This window comes from Chiloscyllium punctatum, chromosome 1 (genome assembly GCF_047496795.1).
Source record: "Chiloscyllium punctatum isolate Juve2018m chromosome 1, sChiPun1.3, whole genome shotgun sequence".
NCBI lineage: Eukaryota > Metazoa > Chordata > Chondrichthyes > Orectolobiformes > Hemiscylliidae > Chiloscyllium > Chiloscyllium punctatum.
In genome coordinates, this window is record NC_092739.1 from 50,357,456 (window position 1) to 50,379,441 (window position 21,986).

Here is a 21,986-nt window from a genome sequence, read left to right on the forward strand (position 1 = left end):
TCATGCAGTATTCCAAAAATGACATAACCAATGTCCTGTACAGCCGCAACATGACCTGCCATTTCCTATACACTATGTTCTGACCAATAAAGGAAAGCATACCAAATGCCTTCTTCACTATCCTATCTACCTGCGACTCTACTTCCAAGGAGCTATGAACCTGCACTCCAAGGTTTCTTTGTTCAGCAACACCCCCTAGGACCTTACCATTAAGTGGATAAATCCTGCTAAGATTTGCTTTCCCAAAATGCAGCACCTCGCCTGAATTAAACTCCATCTGCCATTTCTCAGCCCACTGGCCCATCTGAACAAAATCCTGTTGTAATCTGAGGTAACCTTCTTCTAACCAATTTTGGTGTCATCTGCAAACTTACTAACTGTACCTCTTACGCTCACATCCAAATCATTTATATAAACGATGAAAAGTATAGGGCCCAGCACCGATCCTTGTGGCACTCCAATGGTCATAGGCCTCCAGTCTGAGAAACAACCATCCACCACCACCCTCTGTCTTCTACCTTTGAGCCAGTTCTGTATCCAAATGGCTAGTTCTCCCTGTATTCCATAAGATGTAGCCTTGCTAATCAGTCTCCCATGGGGAACCTTGTCGAACGCCTTACTGAAGTCCATATAGATCACATTTACCGCTCTTTGTTACTTCTGGGAAAAACTCAAACAGGTTTGTGAACCCTGCAAATGTAGCGCAGTCTATACTATTGTCGACCTCTCTCCTCTATCACACATAAGTGACTTTCCTCACTGATCCTTGAACCATCACAAATTACTTATTGAAAACCTTACATCAAGTATTACCTGTATTTCTAGGCAGAATTTCATAGAAGTTATATATTGGAACAGCCAAACATAATAATTCTTTGGAACTGAGTTTGCCCTGAATTTTACATCCCACAAAATGCTGGCTTCCGCAGCATGAAGAATGCTTAGAAAAAGAAGGATTTAGCACAATTCTAAAAAAAAAGTGAATCATCTCTTGTTCAGAATCTCGGTAAATACCCATTATTCCTATATCACAAGTAATTATTAACTACTTAAATGGAAACTTGCTGACTGAGCACTTCTGTTAAGTGAGAATCCAAAGTTATTTTAAATATTCAACATCCATTATTTTGCTTTGGGGTAAAGGTATTCAGAAACTAGCTACTGTATATTTTGGTGCGTGATATGTGCATCAACAGTCTATGCTAATATTAAAAAATTTTTACAAATGTGTATGAGATATAGCAGCCACTGGCAAGAACAGCATTTATTGCCAATCCATAAATGCCTTAGAGAAGGTGGTAGTGAATCACTTATCAATGTAGCTTATGTGGTGTAAACAGATCAACAGACCTGTTAGAAAGGGAGTTCCAGGATTTTAACCCAGCAACAGTGAAGGAATGGCAACATTCTCCAAGTCAGAATGACGAAGGAGGGTAAGTTGCAATTGGCTGTGTTCCCATGTGCCTGGTGCCTTTCTTTGTCTAGGTGTTTGGGTCACGTGTCCTATTCAAAGCAACCTTGTTCGTTTCTGCAATACATCTTTTACCCAGTACAACGTGCTGCTGCTGTATGTCAGTGGTAGTGAGCGTGAATGTGGTGGATGGTGTTAAGCTTCTTTTGTGCTGGTGCAACTGTATTTATCCAGACAAATGTAGAATATTTCACCATTCTCCTGTCTTGTGGCTTGTAGATGGTGGAAGGACTTTGGTAAATCAGGTGGTGAATTAATTGCCATCAAATTCACAGCTTCTGAGCAGCTCCTGTAGCTACAGAAATTTTGTGGCTGGTCTGGTTAAGTTTCTGATGAATGGTAGCCCTCAGGTTGTGGTGGAGTGGGGAGGGAGGAGGTGAAGAATGTGTGGTGGTAGTTACGAATGGTAATAGCTCTAAATTACAGGGGAGATGATTACATTCTCTTTCGATCAGGATGGTTGTTGTCTGACAATGGAATGGGACAAATGTGACTTACCACTTATCAACTCAAGGCGGAATATTGAAATATGAACACTGCATATGGACTCAGTGTCTGAGGAGTTATGAGCAATACTAAGCATTGCACTCAGCAAACATCCCACTTCCAACCTTATGATGGACAGGAGTAGATGAGGGTGAGGATGAGGATGAGTCTAGGGCATGGCACTGAGGAACTCTTGCAATGATGTCCTGAAGCTTAGGTGATTGGCCCCAAAAATCATAAACATCTGACTTTATGCGAGGTAAGACATCTGCAACAACTGAGGAGCTAGCATCTTAATTTGCACGGACTTCAATTTTCAGGCCGTACTTGAAGGAATCCTATCATGATAGTAAGGCCAATCACTCTCATCTCACCTCTGGAATTCAGCTCCTTTGTCTATGTTTGGACCAGGGCTATAATGAGATCTGGAACAGGCTAATAGCAAGGATTACTTCATCGAGCTAGCAATGACATTTTGTTAATGATTGACAGTAAGAGTCAGTGTGGCTTAATGAAGGGGAAATCATACCTGAAAAATGTATTTAAATTCTTTGAACAAGTGGGATACATAAATGGGAACCAGGTTGTATAAAATATTTGAATTTTCAAAAGGTGTTCAATAACATACTGCACATGAGGCTACTTAATAAGGGCACAGCCTGCAATGTTTGGAGTAGAATATGAACATGGACAGAGGATTGGTTAACAGGAGAATTGGGATACGGGGGCACTTTCAGAATGGCAACCAGTAACTAGTGGTGTGCCAGAGAATCAGTGCTAGGGCCACAATTATTTACAATACATATTCATGACTTGGACAAGGCAAGTGAACATACTACAGCCAAGTTTGTGGGTGACACAAAAATAGGCAGTAAGGCAAGTAGACAAATTAGATATAGACAATGGAGGAACATTTAGGTGATCATTGTATCATAAGGTTAGGATTATGGCAGAAAATGAGAACGAATAATTAAAAGTAAGAAGAATCAACTGAAAGAGACTTCACTGATGTAAGGACAAAGCTGGGCCAGATACACTGGAATCAAAGGTTGGTGGGAACAAACAGTAGTTTTTAGATCAGAGTGGTACTGGAAAAACACAGCAGGTCAGGCAGCATCCGAGGAACAGGAAAATCAACGTTTCGGGCAAAAGCACTTCATCAGGAACAAACAGTAGCTGATCAATGAGTTACCTTCAAAGAGGAGATGGATCAGGCACAGTCAGGGAATATGCCCACAACAGGGAAAGGCAAGGCTAATAAATCTATAGTCTCTAGATGATGGAGATACTAAGCTAAAGAAGAAAAAAGTTCATGATGGATGTCAGGTAGAAAATACATTTGAGAACCAAGCAGAAAACAGAAATTCCGAAGGGAGGTGGAAAAGCAAAGTAGAAAAGCAGAGTATTTAGTAAATAAAGACTGGCAGTTAACATACAGGGAAAAAGGGTTTAAAATTAGAGCTGGGCTGACTAGCAACCAAGAAGTGGAATTACATATGGAGGCAGGGAGCATTTAATTATTACTTTGCATCTGTCTCTACCGACAAGGCAGATGTTGCCCAGGCCCTGGTGACTGATCTATCACTAGAAATATTTAAAATTAGTAAAGTAGCATTATTGGATAAGATATCAATGCTTGAAGTTGATAAGTCATCAGGACTGGATGAGATATACCCAATGATATTGAAGGAAGTGAGTGTGGAAATTGCAGAGCAATTGGCATTAATCTTTCAATCGTTCCTAGTCTCAAGGGTGGTGCCAGATGACTGGGTAATTACAAACCCAACACTCATGTTCAAAAAAGGTTGTAAGCATAAGTCAAGTACAGATCAGTCACTTTGACGTAAGAGTCATAGTGATGTACAGCACAGCAACAAACCCTTCAGTCCAACTCGTCTCTCCCAACCAGGTATTCTACATTAATCTAGTCCCATTTGCCATCATTTGGCCCATACATTTCTAAATCCTTCCTATTCATGTACCCATCCAGATGCCTTTTAAATGTTGTAATTGTACCAGCCTCCACCATTTCCTCTAGCATCTCATTCCATACACGCACTACCCTCTGCGTGAAAAAGTTGCCCCTTAGGTCACCCTGAAACATTGTTGTGAGTCCCTTTTCCACTCTCTGACATCTTTCTTAAATTGTGGCACTCAGACAATACATAGTACTGCAACTGAGGCCTAACTAGTGTCCTATGTAAGTTCAGCTTTACCACCACCTCCCCCCGCGCTTTTGCATACCTTTCAAAATAGTACCCTTTGTTTTGCACTGTCTCTGCATGCCTTCCCTACCTTAATGTATCACCTCTCACTTTTCTGCACTGAACTTCATCTGTTGAGATGACCACCCCCTGCATCAACTTATCAATATCCTTTTGGTATTCTACACTGTCCTCACAATTTACAGTCCAACCACGTTTGTATTGCCCACAAACTTTGAAATTGCAGTGTGCCCACCAAAAAGCAGATCTTTTATTTCACTAATCCTGCATCTGGTACATCACCAACCCTGTATATGTGTACATCCACCCACATCCAGATAAATATTTCATATTCTCCTTCCTGAGACTTAAAGATCAAATATGCTGAGTTTATGTTTTATTCTGTAAGTGTGTTGTGTGCACTTCTCACAGATTAACTTATTGATAAGAGTGGCCACTTTTCCATATCATGCATTTTTTGTGCAAAAATCAGCCGGCAAAGTATTGACAATAATTATTGGAAAATGCGGAGCAAAATAGATGGAACCTGGTAATTTAGTGAGTCCACAGACTGCACTATTTGGTGGCATCACAATAATACAAATCAAGAAATAATGAACATGAACACAAAACATTCTGCTCTTTAGTCAGTTTGCTTACATTAATATCAATTTTCAATGGTGCAAAACCACAATCAACTAGAATAGATCCAGCAGAATCCACTAGGGGTGGAAAGGGTAGGGGCACATTGAAGGAATCTCTTGATCATGATTCAGTAATTCATTCTGTTTTTCTTTTTGATAGATGACTGTATGCCTTGATTATGGATGCCTTTTCAAGCTGGGAAACAATGTGTTACAGAGAGCACACCAGCTAGTATCCTCCCAGGGAAATGCAATGTGTCAGACAGATCATTAAATGCTGATGGCAGCAGCATCTGGTTAAAAAGCAAAACTAGAAGTCTCTTTTTCAGTAGATTCTGCTGTTCATCTAATTATTTTAAAAGATGAAACCTGCAACAATGTTCAGTAATTACTCCATGTACCATTTCCCCAGTGGTTTGAAAGCTTGTACTATTGGGATATGGGCTAGATAGCTACTTAACCTAGTTGCATTCCAAATGATGACAAAAATTCACTCAGGCTAAAATTTGGCCAACTAGAGGTTTTTATTTGGAGAGGCAAGATGTGTTCTTCACTTAACTGTCATGTAGAGAGATATGTATGAAAAAAAACATTTTGGTTATCGAGATAAATAACTGACATACAACATTATGTTGTATGAGAACATTAGGTATGAGAACATTAAGTGCATCCAATTTCCTTTTCATTAACAAGTTTGATGTCACAAGGTAAAAATTCCAGATAATTTTTTTAAAAATGCAGTAAACATCCTTACTGAAATGCAAAATAACACGAACTGTAAATCTTAATACTCCAGCAGAGTTTGCAATGTCATCCTCATTGGTGATTTTATTCCATATTTGCAACAATGTTACTTTTCCAGTGACAATCTTCGCTGTTGGAAGGGCAATTGTTTATTTGTTTGACAAGTCATGGAGATTTGTTCTGCTTCTTTAGCACAGCCATTGTGCTAAGTCTTTGGTCAGAGGTGGGACTTCTTAGGATGCCAAAGGAGTCAGCCAATGCTTCATTACAAATAGCAGCAACTAACACCAATGATACTTAAGAGTGAGCTGTACAAAGCAATGCTTATGGCTGTCATAAGTAAATAACCCTGTTTAATTTGATTCTGATGCCTTTTGAAAAAAATCTGCAACATAGAATTTGAAAACTTGCTTATTTTTTTAAAAATCTGCAAATACTGCTTAATATTCACAGGAGGATGAGAGAAAAACACTTGAATTTAAACATTTCCTACCATATATTCAGGATATTCTAGAGCACTTCCCTGCCAGTAGATGACAATTTGAAAGTGCTATCAGTTAGGGCACACTGGGATAGCAGAACAACATTGATCAAAGACAGCCTCAGATCACCATCTAATCTTGAAGGTGGCACAGTGTAATGTTCATATCTTACAGTGGAGTGTGAATGCATAGCTATATGGTTGAGGAGCAAAAGTATAACAATCAACAACAAATAAAAATGCTAGCCAGGTTTTACTTGCAATTCAGTAACCAGAGAATAAACTAATATCATATTAACATTCATTATGAACAAGAAAAAGGTAAATTTTCAGGTGATATTATACACCAACAACATAACTAATAGTCAACAAGCATTAAAGCAACAATAACAACTGCTACAAATCTTAGATTCTTATGCGGTCAAGGATTTTCTCCAGATGATAAAAACTGATGATCATGGTTCACTGTAATTGGAATGGTACGTCCTGAGAATTCAAATGTACACTACTGAAACTTCATTTAAAAGGCTTTTGTGTAAACCTACAAGAACCAAGAAAATAAAAATTTATATTTTTAAAGAGTAACGTTATAATGAAAAGGGAATGTTACAAAATAGATCTCTCTGAATTAACAAGATCCAAGTAATAATTAAAAGTACGTTTTCTTCACAAAGAAGAATTTTTGGAACTCTTGTGCAGAGATAGTTTGGAGAATGGAAAAGAGAAAGCAGAGTCAAGGAACAAATGGACTGGTATGCTTTCTCACATCACACATTGACAAACAAATAAAATAAATTTGGTAAACACTTTACCAGGACATAGAAATGCCCTTAAACATGGAATTACCTTTGACAAAAGTATTACAAACAAATTAATTAACTAGCATGGAATATCTAGTGCAAAGGTTGGTTGCAATTAACATACTGCCTTTATCAAGGAGTTGGCTAGTATTCATTGAGATAAAACACATGAAGCAAACTGCACAATGTGTGTTAAATTATCAGTTTTACTGTCAAAGTGATACAAATTAGAAATTAAATTTATATAGTGCCTTTTACTACATCAAGACTGAATTAAATAGTTTTGAAATGTAAGACTGGCATATTGGTTTTTCCTAAGTTCTACATACTGTCTTTTTCAGATTCCATTAGCTCCAGATACTGTTGCAAAATATCAAATAATATTCCTATGTTTTTGGAATTAAGAAATGAGGGTTCTATACATTTAAGGGGTGTCACAAAAGTATTTATGTCAGTTATTTGACAGGACAGTGTTATTTGGCTTCATAGGAGCAATGAAAGGCTGTTACTTACATGCATGGCAAGAATGCTGCGGGGGACTAACTCACGGTAGTGCCGGATGGTAAAGTGCCATGTCTTTATTCTCATCAGGTCATCAAATGTAAACTCCAGAATTAACCTCCCTTCAGTACAAACCTATTAGATTGAGATCAGGGATTTAAAACAAAGGAAATACGGAGTTAAGAGTAAGAAAATGATACAAATAAGCACTTTCCTTACAAAATAAAGGAATTTAAAATCTAACATTGAACCTTAAAAATCAAACAGTATGGGGTTTCTCACCAAACTTTGACCTATTTATATGTATTTTGCAGCTTCTCTATTTCATCTTGCTTTTTTAAAAAACAATATATTTTTGATATTGGAGAGTTGCAATTAAGAAAACATTTGCTGTTTTGTTCAATTTCTGTTACGGTTCTCTGAGCTGTGACATTTTATTGCCATGGCAACAGGAGCCAGCTGATTAGTTGGCATGGCAACCAGAAAGATGTTATTCCAGCAGACGCGTTATAATCAATGCTCCCAGCACAGATGGTCTCTAGAGGATCAACAAGAAAGAGTCTCTCAAGCATTCAGCACATCACATGCCTTTACTACATGGTACTAGAAAACTTGACAGTTTTTCATTTAAAAATCTCAGTTTTTAACACTTACTACGAAAACATTATTTTTTGATAGAAGTTACGCTCAACAGTGGAAATATAGTCTTACTTCAGGTATCAAGTATTGTCACATACTTATGCATTGTTCAAAGTACTATCAAACATAAAATAAATCTCCGTCTGCTTTGATCCAATATGCTCCCTTGGTTCCAAACTTAAGAATGTTCACCTAGTACACTAATTGATAATTTCAGATCCTTTTTATAAAACTTGGTGGGGTTTCTGTGATTCCCAATTTCATGTTAATCAGGAACAATTTTACACTTAGGTTAAGAATATCTGAGAAATGTAGTGGGACGGCTCTTGAATCCATTCCGCATATGAACTTCTTATTTGGAAGACTCATTTCTCATCAAGCTGGGCTAGATTCAAGCAGGGCTACTGGATAAGTAAGGACACTGCTCTAATTCGACGCCCTCATGCTTGTTTTTTTCCTTTTGAAGTAAAGAAAATTTAAATTGCTTTTATCTCTGATTTCAATAATTTTAAGTGTAATAAAATTGAAGAATGAAATCTGGCATAAAGTGTGTACTGTACTGTTTGCTTTCATAAAAGTCTCCCCATAGTGGACTGACAACTGTTTTTGACTGTCCATCCCTTTAAAGAATCCAGCTTCATTGGCTCTCAGCAGATCTTTGAGAACAGCCTGGTTTGAGCTGTCTGCTGGCTGTCCTTTGCTGAATGTGAGGATTCACTTCACTATCACTTTGCATTTCTCCAGCATTATAAACCGTGACTCAACTCTAGTAATGCAGGAAAGAAGAAAGGAATAATATTGTAACACAAGATTGTAACACTCAAGGCATATTGTCATACATATTGACTTGTGAAAAAAGGTGAAATCCTTATTTGCAACAAGACTCAAGACTACTAAACTGTGAATTGAAACCCATTCAAACTGTGGATTAATTTACCTCCAAAACCCTTGTGGAACGGGAAGGGCAACAGATGTACGGGAATGCCAAGACTTCACATAACACCTTAGCTTAGAAATGTATTGATGTTCCTTCATCATCACTGGGTCAAAACCCAGTATCGCCCTACCTATCATACATTAGTCCTTTCTTACACCTTTGCCTTATTGGATTGTAATGGTGCCTATTAGCACCTTTTCAAGGGTAATTATTGAGTGCAATAAATTTTGGCATTGTCAGTGTTACTCATGTCCCATGAACAAATGCTTTTAATCATTGAGATTTTCCCAATCAACTTGTATATCATTGTGAAATGTTTCAGTGAGGGAATATGTGTTAGAAATAGCAAGCAAATGTACACAGGTCCCAAAGACACTGTTAAAATGTGAGTGATGGCTTTGGCAAGCAATCTACTGAAATGCTTTGTTGCATGGTTCGACAAGAGGACCCTTGCAAACATTATTTTAAAAATGAAGTAGTGATTATTATACTGAACTAATTATCTGGTGTGAATTGTTCCGATCACTAGTTTTTACTTTCTCAGTTTGTAACTAAAGCATAATTCATAAACACAGTTCATCAACTGATAAGTGGAAACAACACTTTCTATACTTGTGAAAATCAGTTCCACACATCATGTACTCCACAGCGAGAGGCACACAACCAATTTCAATTGACTTGGCAAGTGCCGCTTGGTACTACAGTGTTTTAAGCAGGAATGATAAATAATTTAGATAGTACAGTTTTTCACCTAAAGATACAGAGGGGAAAGTCATCAATAATTTAAATATCCAACAGGAGTGCCTTTAATGCCAAACAATCCGAAAATTCCGTTCCTTAAAAAATTATCTTTTTAATAAAGATTGACTAAAATTGTTACTTACAGTATCAGCAAAAACTGATTCTTACTGTCAATTTTCTCAGCAAAGGAGGAATTTATGCCAATGAGGCATTTGTTTTGCCTCTCTTGCAAGGACTGATTTGTTAAATGTATATGTCCAACATTCCTTTAAGCTTTTCTTCAAACAGCCATCATTTGTTTTAAATGATCTAGCATTTCGGAAAATCAAGTTCCTCTAGAAGTAATCCACAGAAATCACACCAAATTTAGGCATGCAACCAGATTTTAAAAGCATCATGTGGACTTCTATCTTCCAAAAAGGCAATGATAATTTATTTGATAAACTGGATTGTGTGCAATAGAAGATGAGTTCACTTTGGCAATAGCTCCCAAGCCATTCTCAGACCAAAGAATTCTTGAATTTAAGATAGTGACCATGTTGAATTAGCTGATATGCTTAAGCAATAACTATACCCACAGTCTTCAGCAATTGTTAGGTAATATGTTTTCCTCTCTTTAGGGATACTGAAGTAAGTGGTCATGTTCTAGCTTGTGTCCTCACTGCAATCAGCTTTCTTACACAGAGCAAGAACTTGTCACCTTCTGTTCCTTATTGTTTCACACCTCATCATTTACAAAGAATACATTGCAAACAATATATTTTTTAAAATCAACTAACATTCACACCACAATTCATATTAGCAAGCAAATGCAGTTAGGTACAAAGCCAAACCTTTCTTGATTTCCAGAATATGGCGTATTTGATAATGATGCAAAAGCATGGTAACTTTTGTTTTGCAAAAACGTTAAAATAATTATTATTTAAATTCACAATTTTACCTTACATCAGCTTTAATGGGTGGGGTGCACAATCTAACTGTTTAGCACAAAATAGTATCCATATAAGGTATCTTAAAAGTACCAAGTTCAAAGTATGAACTTGAATGTGAAAGTATTGCATACTTGCATAGCATGTAACTATAGTTGATAGACACTGAACATAATCAATTTTTCTTGGCTCTAGGCTTTGGTGGTTAGCTAGCCTGACTGACTTTCCTTGATCATGTGCATGGAACCAGAGAATGAGGGAGGTTTTAAATGAATATTTCTCATCTGTATTCACAAAGGAGAAAGGTACGGTAGCTGGAAATGTTAGCTGGGATAGTAAGGTTCCAGTTCATTTTAAGATTAATAAGGAGGAGGTATTAAATGTTTTAGTGGGCATAAAGGTGATTGTTCCTAGGACCTGTTGCAGCTTATCCCAGGCTGCTACGGGAGGCAAGAAAGGAAATTTCCTTAGCCTTGGTGGAGGTACTTATTACTTTGCTGGCCACAGATAAGGTGCCAGATGACTGGAGGAGAGCTAATGTAGTTCCTTTGTTCAAGAAGGGCAGAAGGGATAAGCCAGGTAATTACAGAGCAGTTAATTTGACATCAGTGGTAGGGAAATTATTGCAATAAATTCTGAATGAAAGAATTACTCAATACTTGGAAAGGCAGGGATTCATCAATGATTTGTTGGACAGAGATCCTACCTGATTAATTTTGAGCTTTTTGAAAAGATAATTAAATATATTGATGAGGATAGTGCAGTTGATGTGGTTTACATTGGCAGTTGACAAGGTCCCACATGGAAGGCTAGTCCAAAAGTTAAGAACCCATGAGATCCAAGGCAAGTTGGCAAAATGGATCCAAAATAGGCTTACAAATAGTGGGCAAAGAGTGGTGTTAGAGGTTTTCTTTTATTGGAAGCCTGTGGTGTACCACAGGGATCAGTGCTGGAACACTTGCTGTTTAATATGTACATGAACGACTTGGATGTGAATGCACAAAGCTTAATTATTAAGTCTGCAGATGACACAAAACCTGTGTTATTGGTAGTGCATAGGATGTTCTCAAACTATAGTCTGATATCGATCAGTTGGTAAATTGGACAGAAAAATGGCAGAAACAATTTAATCCCTATAAATGTGAGGTTATGCATTTTTGGGACATCTAATAAGGGAAGGATGTACACAATGGAAGGTAGGTCCCTATGGAGTACTGAGGAACAATGGGACCTTGGTATACAAGTCCATAGATCCCAAAAGATGTCAGCATAAGTAGACAGGATGGTGAGGAAGACATATGGGATGCTCAACCTCATTAGCCAGGGGATAGAACGTAAGAGCAAGGAAGTCTTGTTACAATTTTATCCAACATTGATTAGGCCAGAGATGGGATGCTGTGTGCAGTTCTGGTTACCATACCAATGGAAGGATGGGACTGCACTGGAGAGGGTGCAGAGATTCACCAGGACGCTGCCTGAGATGAAGTCTCAGTTATGAGGAGAGACCCGATAGGTTGGGTTTGTTTTCCTTGGAGGAAAACAGGACACTGAGGGAGATTCTGATGGAGGTATGCAAAATTATGAGAGGCAAAAGCAGATTAGACTGTGAGAACTTTCCCCCCATGGTGGACATGTTTAAGACCAAGAGGACACAAGTTTAAGGTGAGAGGAGTAAATCATCTGGAGGACAGCTGAAAAAAAAAATTTCAACCAGTGGGGCAACACAGTGGCTCAGTGGTTAGCATTGCTGCCTCATAAATGTCAAGAACCCGGGCTCAATTCCAGCCTCAGGTGACTGTGTGGAATTTGTACGTTGTCCCCATGCCTACGTGAGTTTCCTCCAGGTGCTCCAATTTCCTCCCACAATCCAAAGATGTGTGGATCTTTAGCATTGGCCATGCTAAATTGCTCATAGTGTTCAGGGATGTGTAGGTTAGGTACATTAGTCAGGGGTAAATATAGAGGAGTGGGTCTCGGTGGGTTACTCTTTAGAGGCTGAATTAGTGGTGCTGGAAGAGCACAGCAGTTCAGGCAGCATCCGAGTAGCCTCGAAATCGACGTTTTGGGCAAAAGCCCTTACTCTTCAGAGGGTCAGTGTGGACTTGTTGGGCTGAAGGGCCTGTTTCCATATTGTAGGGAATCTAATCTATATATGGAACGTGTTGTCTGAGAGGATGGTGGAGCCAGGTACAATCACAACTTTTAAGAAGCATCTGGATGAGTACTTAAAATGCCAGGGTATAGCTGTCCATGGACTAAGTGCAGGTAACTGGGATTAATGTAGCTTGGTGTTTGTTGGTTGGCATAAACACGGTGGGTGAAGGGCCTGTTTCTGTGCTGTATGACTCTGTGTGGATGGGGGCAGAATTGATCAAGGTATGAGAAAAGAAAGATGACATTTAAAAAAAAATTATGATGTGATACCTAATTAAACCACTTGAGATATAAAGGAGAGAATGAGTCTATGGGGAAATAACATTCAAGTGTTTAGGATATACAAGCGAACAGCAAATTTTAACCCCAATAATATATTCAAAGTTGCCACAAACTCTAGAGCCAGAAGCACATCTTTAGCTTCGAAAAAGGAAAGCACCCAGGGAATAAAAGATTTAATTAATTTATGCACAGTAGTGAACATGTGAAATGAAGTTTCTAAATTGGAACCAGAGCAGAAAGTGTGGAAAATGTTAAAGCAGAATTGGATTGATATTTAAAGGAATTAGTGATCAAGCAGCATTCATTTATTTTGCAACTGAGCAGATAGACTGTAGATATTTTTTTCAGTCACGTACTTTGCTGTGTGCAAGAATCCACTATTCACCTTCCTCGACTTTGGTTTAATTTTTCTATATAAATCTGTTTTGCAAGTATCAGCCCCTCAGAGCAGACAAAATACTTGATGTAAGACAAAACATTGCTGGAATTTTCCACATGAAGAAGGAGAAAATAAGTGGACTCAGGCAACCACCACCACCACAGCTACATTCCCCCTCTTCTCACGAATTGCACCATGACCTGTTAAACAGCAGGAAGAGCAGAGGACTGGGAATACATCTCTCCTCAATCAGTTTTGTTTAGAAACAATAACATTTCTGAAATAATGAGGAATTTCTTCTCTTAGAGGGTTAAGTCTTTCAAACTCCTTGCCACAGAGAGCTACAGGGGCAACATCCATGTGTATATTTAAAGCTGAGAAACATAGATTATTGATCAGTAGAGGAATAAAGGATTGTGGGAAAGAGCAGGAAAATGGACATTAGGGATGTTGCATCAGCTGCAATCCTATTGAATGGCAGAGCAGGTTTGAGGGGTTGAAGAGCCTATTCTGTTCCTATTTCTCCTGGTCTAATTTGTGCTTCTACCATGAACTGTGAAGTTAAAGTCGTCTTCTGAGGGATAATTGCACTTACATATGTGCCAGCTTTCCAAAATGAAGTTATGGTTCAGGCGTCCACTCAAACGCATTTGGTAATATCATAAACTTCAAATCTTTCAGGAGCCAAGGTAGTCAGCGGTGTTTTAGAAGTTAACTTTCTTTAAAAAAAGACTCTTGCATTAAAAAATAAATAACACCTTTCATGGTTGTAACTTGGTGCAGTTTTATGAACACAACTGAAAATGTGTGTGCTACAAAAAACACCTCTTTAATAAGTGTCCAGTCATTCTGCATCTAACCCTAATTTAAATAAATTAAAATTACTTAAAATAATTATACTGTATCTTAAGTTTCAATGATGTACAGTTGTCATTTCCTTTTAAAAGGGTGTCATTAGTGGCACTGTGCTGCAAATCTAGCTTAATTTTAAAGCATCTCTTCAAAAGGCTGAAAATGGGTAAACTTCGTGGAAATACACAATGATGATCAATTCGATCTAGGGCATGAACAGCTTTGATGGAGGGACTAGCAGTCAGTGCAATGTTCTTAAGCTAGCACAGAAGAATGCAGAAACTCAATTCGTGTGAATATAACTTCTATTTGAAATGCATTGATCCTTTTGGCTAACTTGGGTGAATTAGAAATCTCCAAACCCATATTAGGATCTTATTTGGAACCCCTGTTAATCTTGTAAATTCCGTTTACTGCTGCCATTGAACAGTGACATGGAATGTCTTGATGAAGGTAAATTGTGTGTGACCTCCCAACATACTGCATTAGTACCTGAAATGACAAATCTCACATAATATTCTGGAATGTTTAATGTGTTTATAACTCATCATTCTCAATGTAATAATTTGCTTTTCCTAATTCTACCTCACATTTTTCTTCTTTCTCTTACCTTTGTAAACATGGGCTTGCCGTGCTGGGTGACCATAGTACACTGATCACAGTCTAAGGTGATGGATGAATTGTGGTAGGATTCCTTCGAGTGTTTAAGAACATAGTAAAGGTCTGTCACTCCCCCCTCAAAGATTGTACTGAAATATCGAGGAATGAGAGTTCTTCCAATAGCTGTATAAGATAAAATCACAACAAGAAAAGAATGAGATATGTATGGATTACTCAGTCCCCGAGTTCATTGTTGTTTACAGATTTTCAAAATACACCAATCGTGTTTTAAAATAAAGCCCAAGTCACACTGGCATATTGCACCAGGCTGCATTAAAATAAAAGTTTTCAGTGAAAGCTATGTAAAGTTGCCTTGGTTTCAAAGCATTAAGAAAAAAAAAGAAAATATAATGCTTGCCCTTCATCGTGCAGTACAAAGTTGAACAAGGGTTTGGACAAAGTCATACATTATGCCAGGGTGCATGCCCATCTGAATCCTTAAAATATTATTACAGTTGTGAGCATTCTTCTAAGACCCAGTATTTAAAAAAATACATGTTCCAACAAAGTCACATCAGACTCAAAACATTAACTTTTTTTCTCTCCACAGGTGCCTTCAGACCAACTTAGATGCTCCAGATCTTTGTGTTTTTATTTAAAAATACGCAGTTTCCCATTTCTACTATTTGTTAAAAAGGTTTATCCAATACAATCTCACAATCATCATAGTCTTGGGTGTTAACATTCTTCATAAAACGTCAGATATAAAGGGAAGAAAGAGACTTTTTCCCACATTGTGTTAGGCAAGGTGCAAAATTGGGTCAACTCAGATGAGGATATGACTAGGAATAACATGTTCTTCTGTTTTACAACAGTGCTGCAATATTACTTGATTTATATTTCTGATGGGAGTTCATTACTTTGAATGGTTCACAGTATGAAAGTTGTTCCAGAAACATTTTACCATTCCTTATGTTTTACAGCAAAAGTGTCATATAGGTCATCTATGGCTCATGGGTCTTTCACGCTTGTGAATAATTATTAACAATGAATGACCATTATGTATGCAATCACATCAACACAACAGGCCCATGTATTAAAATTGGAAAAGGCGCAAATTTTAGTCTGAAGCTTTGTTCTTTCTTTCAAATTCAGAGACGTGTACAACATATTTGTCCAAGAATGATTCACCATCAGGATCACCATCTTTGCCCTGTCAGCCTGTGATGAGGCTACATAAAGTTGGCAGCTCTTGCCTATTAACTATTGACCTCTAGACTTCAGGAATGCTAATTTCTTTTGGTGTAAAACCTCTTTTCAAACAGCTTGCACTACTATGTCTGCTTGGCTCAGTTTCAGCTCCTCCGCATCATTTACCACCCCTTCTCTCTTTCTTGTTTCAGGCTGTGTATTTTTCACATCTGCTGGGATCTTCATCCTCAACTATTGAATTATGAAACATAGCACAGTATGAATTAGTCAGCCTTTGCAGGAAGCCTATGTAGAACTGTTCTTGCTGTGTACTCAACCAGGTGGATCAATATACCAAATGTTTTCTATTAAAGCACTGGCATATTGAATATTGTTGTCTAATCCAGATTTTGCAGTCAGCAATAAATCAATTGTATTTCCTGCTGGCCTCAAAGGATACTGTCCACAAAGATATAGCAACCTCTGTGGAATGGATTACCCCTTTTGCTTTGGTAGTTTGAATCTGGCACCAACTTCAATGTGAGATTTCCAGAGAACCATCACCAGAGGTGCCATCGAGCAGGGAAAACAGCCAATCAGACTGAAGGATTCTCACAGACAGTGAACTTCGAAATAAATGAAATGACTATCTTTCACTTTTACTTACATTTTATTAGAGACCAATCAGACATGAGATTAAGGTAGACTCTGAAATATCATACAGAAAACTTTTTTTAAATCTCCAATCTTTAATCATAATGGTGAAATTTGCCATGCCATAAGTATAAAACTAGTTTCTCAGTTGTGGTGTATATGTTTTCCCCACAAAAATTCTGAAAATTAGTAAATCACTAAAAAAGTTGCATTTCATTCAACAAAATGCAACTTTTAAAAGCAATTTTACACTGACACAAATAGGAGAAAAAGTGAGTTTCTTGTCAGTTCAGTGATTTCTTTTTGATCTTGTACTACAGGGATGCTACCAACATACACCATGGGAAGATTGCAGAATCAATGCCCGCAACCTCTCATTTTCCAAGTTCAACTGCACACATGCAGACTCCAGGAGCTTCTATCAGTTTTAAGAGGATAATGGTGAAATTGACATATTTTCACATATTTTTAAAAAATCATTAGTACAATGTGGATGTTACAGCTGGATCATCACTCGTTGTTTATCACCGATTGCCCTTGAGAGGGTGGGGGTAAGCTACCTCTATGCATCACTGAAGTCCACGTGCTGTCGGCAGATTCACAATGCCATAAAGTAGAGAGCTCTCGGCTTTCGACCAAGTGACTCTGGCATTCTGAAGGAATGGGGTTGTATTTCGAAGTAAAAATGGTGACCAGTGAGTTAAAGAGCTGGCATTTCCATGGATCTGCAACTTTTGCCCTTCTGGATAACAGTAGTCACAATTTTGCAGGTACTGTTTCAGGAGACTTGGTGAATTTCTACAGTGCAAAATGTACATGGTACACATTAATGCTGCTGAGCATTGGTGCTGGAGGGAATGGATGTTTGTGGATGAGGGGTCATAGAGTCATAGAGATGTACAGCACAGAAACAGACCCTTTGGTCCAACACATCCATGCCGACCAGATATTCCAACCCAATCTAATCCCACCTGCCAGCACTTGGCCCGTAACCCTCCAAACCCTTCCTATTCATATACCCATCCAGGTGCCTTTTAAATGTTGCAATTGTACCAGCCTCCACTATTTCCTCTGGCAGCTCATTACATACACATAGCATCCTCTGAGTGAAAAAGTTGCCCCTTAAGTCTGTTTTACATCTTTCCCTTCTCACCCTAAACCTATGCCCTCTCATTCTGGACTCTCCCACCTCTAGGAAGAGACCTTGTCTATTTATCCTATCCATGCCCCTCATGATTTTATAAACCTCTATAAGTTTATCCCTCAGCCTTTGACGCTCCAGGGAAAACATCCACAGCCTATTCAGCCTCTCCCTTTAACTCAAATCCTCCAACCCTGACAACAACCTTGTAAATCTTTTCTGAACCCTTTCAACTTTCACAACTTCTTTCCAATAGGAAGGAGACCAGAATTGCATGCAATATTCCAACAGTGGCCTAACCAATGTCCTGTACAGCCACAACATTACCTCCCAACTCCTGTATTCAATACTCTGACCAATAAAGGAAAGCATACCAAACACTTTCTTCACTATCCTATCTACCTGCGACTCCACTTTCAAGGAGCTATGAACCTGCACTCCAAGGTCTCTTTGTTCAGCAACACTCCCTAGGACCTTACCATTAAGTGTATAAGTCCAGCTCAGGTTTGCTTTCCCAAAATGCAGCACCTCGCATTTATTAGTGAAGTGAGGAGCATTCCATCATATTCCTGATCTGTACCTTGTAGACAGTGGCCAGCTTTTAAGGAGTTAGGTGGTGAGTTACTCACTGCAAGATTCCCAGCCTCTGACCTGCTGCTGCAGCCACAGCACTCATTCAGCAATTCCAGTTCAATGTTTGGTCAATGGTAACCCCCAGGATGTTAATCATAGGGAATTCAGTGATAACGCCATTGAGTTTCAAGAGGTGATAATTAGATTCTCTCTGGTTGTAGGTGGCTTGTATGTTGCAAATGTTACTTGCCCAAACCTGGGTATTGTATGGGTCTTCCTATATTTGGACATGGTCTGTTTCAATATCTGAGGAGTTGTGAATGGCACTTAATAGCGAACATCCTCACTTCTGGCCTTATTATTGGAGAGAAGTTGGTTGGGCTTAGAACACCACCCTAAGGAACTTCTGCTGAGATGTTTGCCTGCCAACAACCACAACCATCTTCTTACGTGCCAGGTATGATTCCAACCAGAGGAGAATTTGCCCTCTGATATACATTGCTTTTGGTTATGTTAGGGTCCATTTGTGCCACACATGGTCAAATGCAGCCTTGATGTCAAGGACTGTCACTCTCACCTCACCTCTGGAATTCAGTTCTTTTGTCCATGTCTAAACCAGAGATGTAATGAGATCTGGAGCTGAGTGGCCCTGGTGGAACCCAAACTAGGTGTCACTGACTGTCGCTGAGTAGGTGCTGCTTGAGAGCTCGGTTAATGACACCTTCCATCACTTTACTGATGACCAAGAGTGGATTGTCAGGGGGGGGGGGGGGGTCACTGGCAGGGTAGAATTTGTCAGTTTTTTGTGTACAAGATATACCCTAGCAATTCAGGTATATGTTTATGTCCAAAACATTGATTCCTTTGCTTTTTGGATGCTGCCTGACCTGCTATGTTTTTCCAGCACCACATTTTTCAATGAGAATTTTAATTGTAATGGAACAGCTTGGTGAGGGGAGTGGCAAGTTCTGGAGCACAAGTCCTCATTACTGTTGCCAGAACGTTGTCAGGGCCCAAAGCCTTGGCAATATCCAGTATCTCCAGCTGTTTATTAATATCACATTGAGTGAGTGGATCAAATTGGCTGAAGACTGGAATCTTTGATGCTGAGGATCTCTGGAAGAGGTTAAGCTGAAACCTCTGGCTGAAGAATATTGCAAATACTTCAGTCTTATGCACTGATATGTTGGGCTCCCCCAACTTTGAAGATGGGGATATTTATGGAGCCTCCTCCTCCAGTGAGTTGTTTGTTCACTACAATTCACAACTGGATGTAGCAGGACTGTAGAACTTTGAACTGCTTCATCAGTTGTGGAAACATCTAGCTCTGTCTGTCATTTGCTCCTTATGCTGTTTGACACTCAAGTAGTTCTGCTCTTTTGGAACCTCACCAGGATTACATCTCATTTGAAGGTATGCCTGGTGCTGCTGCTGGCATCCCTTCCTGCATTCTTCACTGAATCCACAGACTTGATGGTAATGGTAGAGTGGGGAACCTGCTGAGCAATGAGTACAATTCTGCCTTTTACAAATGATTTGATATTTAGAAGTCTGAAAGCTCAGTAAAAGCAAAACCTATTCCCAACAGAAAGATGATAAAAATTCAATTATTCTTAGTTAAATCCAAGCAAGAATTTTCTTGCTCTAGATTAGAGCGGTGCTGGAAAAGCATAGCAGGTCATGCAGCATCCGAGGAGCAGGAAATTTGCCGTTTCCTGATGAAGGGCTTTTGCCCGAAACGTCGATTTTCCTGCTCCTTGGATGCTGCCTGACCTGCTGTGATTTTCCAGCACCACTCTAATCTAGACTCTGATCTCTAGCATCTGCAGTCCTCACTTTCACCTTGGAAGTTTCTTGCTGTCCAGTTTTGACCTTTCAGTAAATGCACATCCCCACCTCCTCCACGTAGTGTTACACCAGAAATTGCCAGATATTAGAAAGGAGCCTTATGTTTACTGCAAGTACAACGCATAAAAATTAAGCCTGAAGGAGAAAAAGGAGTAGATGTGTGTTGCCAATTTTATTTTTATGGTAACTGCTTAACATTTTGTTTCTCATGAGACATTCAGATTCATTTCAGGCGCTGATAGCTGTAACAATCTAACCAAACAGCCCTATGCAAAGACATGGCCTCTATAGCATTGGGAGAGTAACAATTTTCTTAGGTTTTCTTTACGAAGCAAGTCAGTATTTGCCAAACCGAGGCAAAGTGCTGTGATTTTCCTTCTTCCAGTTAGGGCAAGGAGTCAGGCCTCAAGTCTACCTCAATCAGACCCAGATTTAACCCCATGCTGTTAATGTTTATCTGATCCACACATTGAATCTTTGAGTCAACTAAGCAAATCAGCCCCCAACTGGTAGATACTAAAACAAATAAACAAACATACATCGTAACTGTTGGGATTTTTCCCTTACCTTGTCTAATTAAGAAGCTTGTTGTAATACTTCAGCTAATTAGTATGTGGGAGAAGGATAGAAGTTAGTGAACAATCCAATCGTTCCCAAATTCAGATAAGAAGTTAGACCACTTTTAGGAGACATCCATTATGAATGATTTGGAGATGCTGGTGTTGGACTGGGGTGGACAAAGTTAAAAATCACATACCACCAGGTTATAGTCCAACAGGTTTATTTGGAAGCACTAGCTTTCGGAGCACAGCTCCTTCATCAGATAGTTGTGGAGTATAAGATCATAAGACACAGAATTTATAGCAAAAGGTTACAGTGTCACACAGTGAAACATTGAACAAACCTGGATTGTTAAGACTTTCATCTTTTAGAAAGCAGGTTTCAGTTCATTAATATGCAAATCCCAAAACCTTTTTGAGCAAAAGAGAAAGTATCTGGAAATACAAATTCACCCCATAGACTTGTATGTGGCTATGCATGCATGTGTCTGAGAAAGAGAGAGAGAGAAAGAGAGTGCATGTGTGTGTGTGGAGTTTGTTAACAGGCCAATCTGAACAATGGAGCCTCTGAGGTTAGTCCAGTGATCAGATGGATGGGAATTACTAAACTAACCTTAGGGAGTTGCACAGGGTGAGATAAGGAAAGACAATACAAAAATAGGTTGATCAAGGACAGAAGGCACAACTGAAGGTTCAGAAAGTTGATGTAGATGGATAACATTGTTAACTGTGAGGTTCTATACTTTGGTGGGAAGAATAGAGATTTAGGCAATTTTCTAAACACAGTAAGGTTTCAGAAATCTGAAGCACAAAGGGAATTGGGAGTCCTGGTTCAAGTTTCTCTTCAGGTTAACATGCAGGTCTAATTGGCAGTTAGGCAGGCAAATGTAACTTCAGCATTGATTTCAAGAGGGCTAAAATACAATAGCAAAATGCATTGCCGAGGTTGTATAAGGCTTTGGTCAGACCGCACTTAGAATACTGTGTGAGCCCCATATCTAAGGAAAGATGTGTTGGCTTTGGACAGGATCCAGAGGATGTTCACAAGAATGATCCCATGGATGAAAGGCTTGTCATAGGAGGCGCAGTTGAAGGCTCTGGGTCTGAATCAATGGTGTTTAGAAGGATGAAGGAGGATCTCGTTGAAACTATCAGAAAACTGAGAGGCCTGAATA

General features: G+C 38.9%; 1 protein-coding gene across 10 annotated transcripts in view; it reads right to left on the reverse strand.

Annotated features, from left to right (window-relative positions):
* The window catches only part of LOC140463633 (LIM domain-binding protein 2), a 298,470-nt gene that overhangs the window by 94,459 nt on the left and 182,025 nt on the right, over positions 1 to 21,986 (reverse strand). For all 10 annotated transcript variants that reach the window (XM_072558233.1, XM_072558659.1, XM_072558577.1 and 7 more), the window contains exons 3-4: positions 14,855 to 15,027; positions 7,344 to 7,466 (exon numbers count right to left, since the gene is read on the reverse strand). In XM_072558233.1, coding sequence (XP_072414334.1) covers positions 7,344 to 7,466; positions 14,855 to 15,027 — 296 coding nt within the window. The remainder of the gene's footprint in view (positions 1 to 7,343; positions 7,467 to 14,854; positions 15,028 to 21,986) is intronic.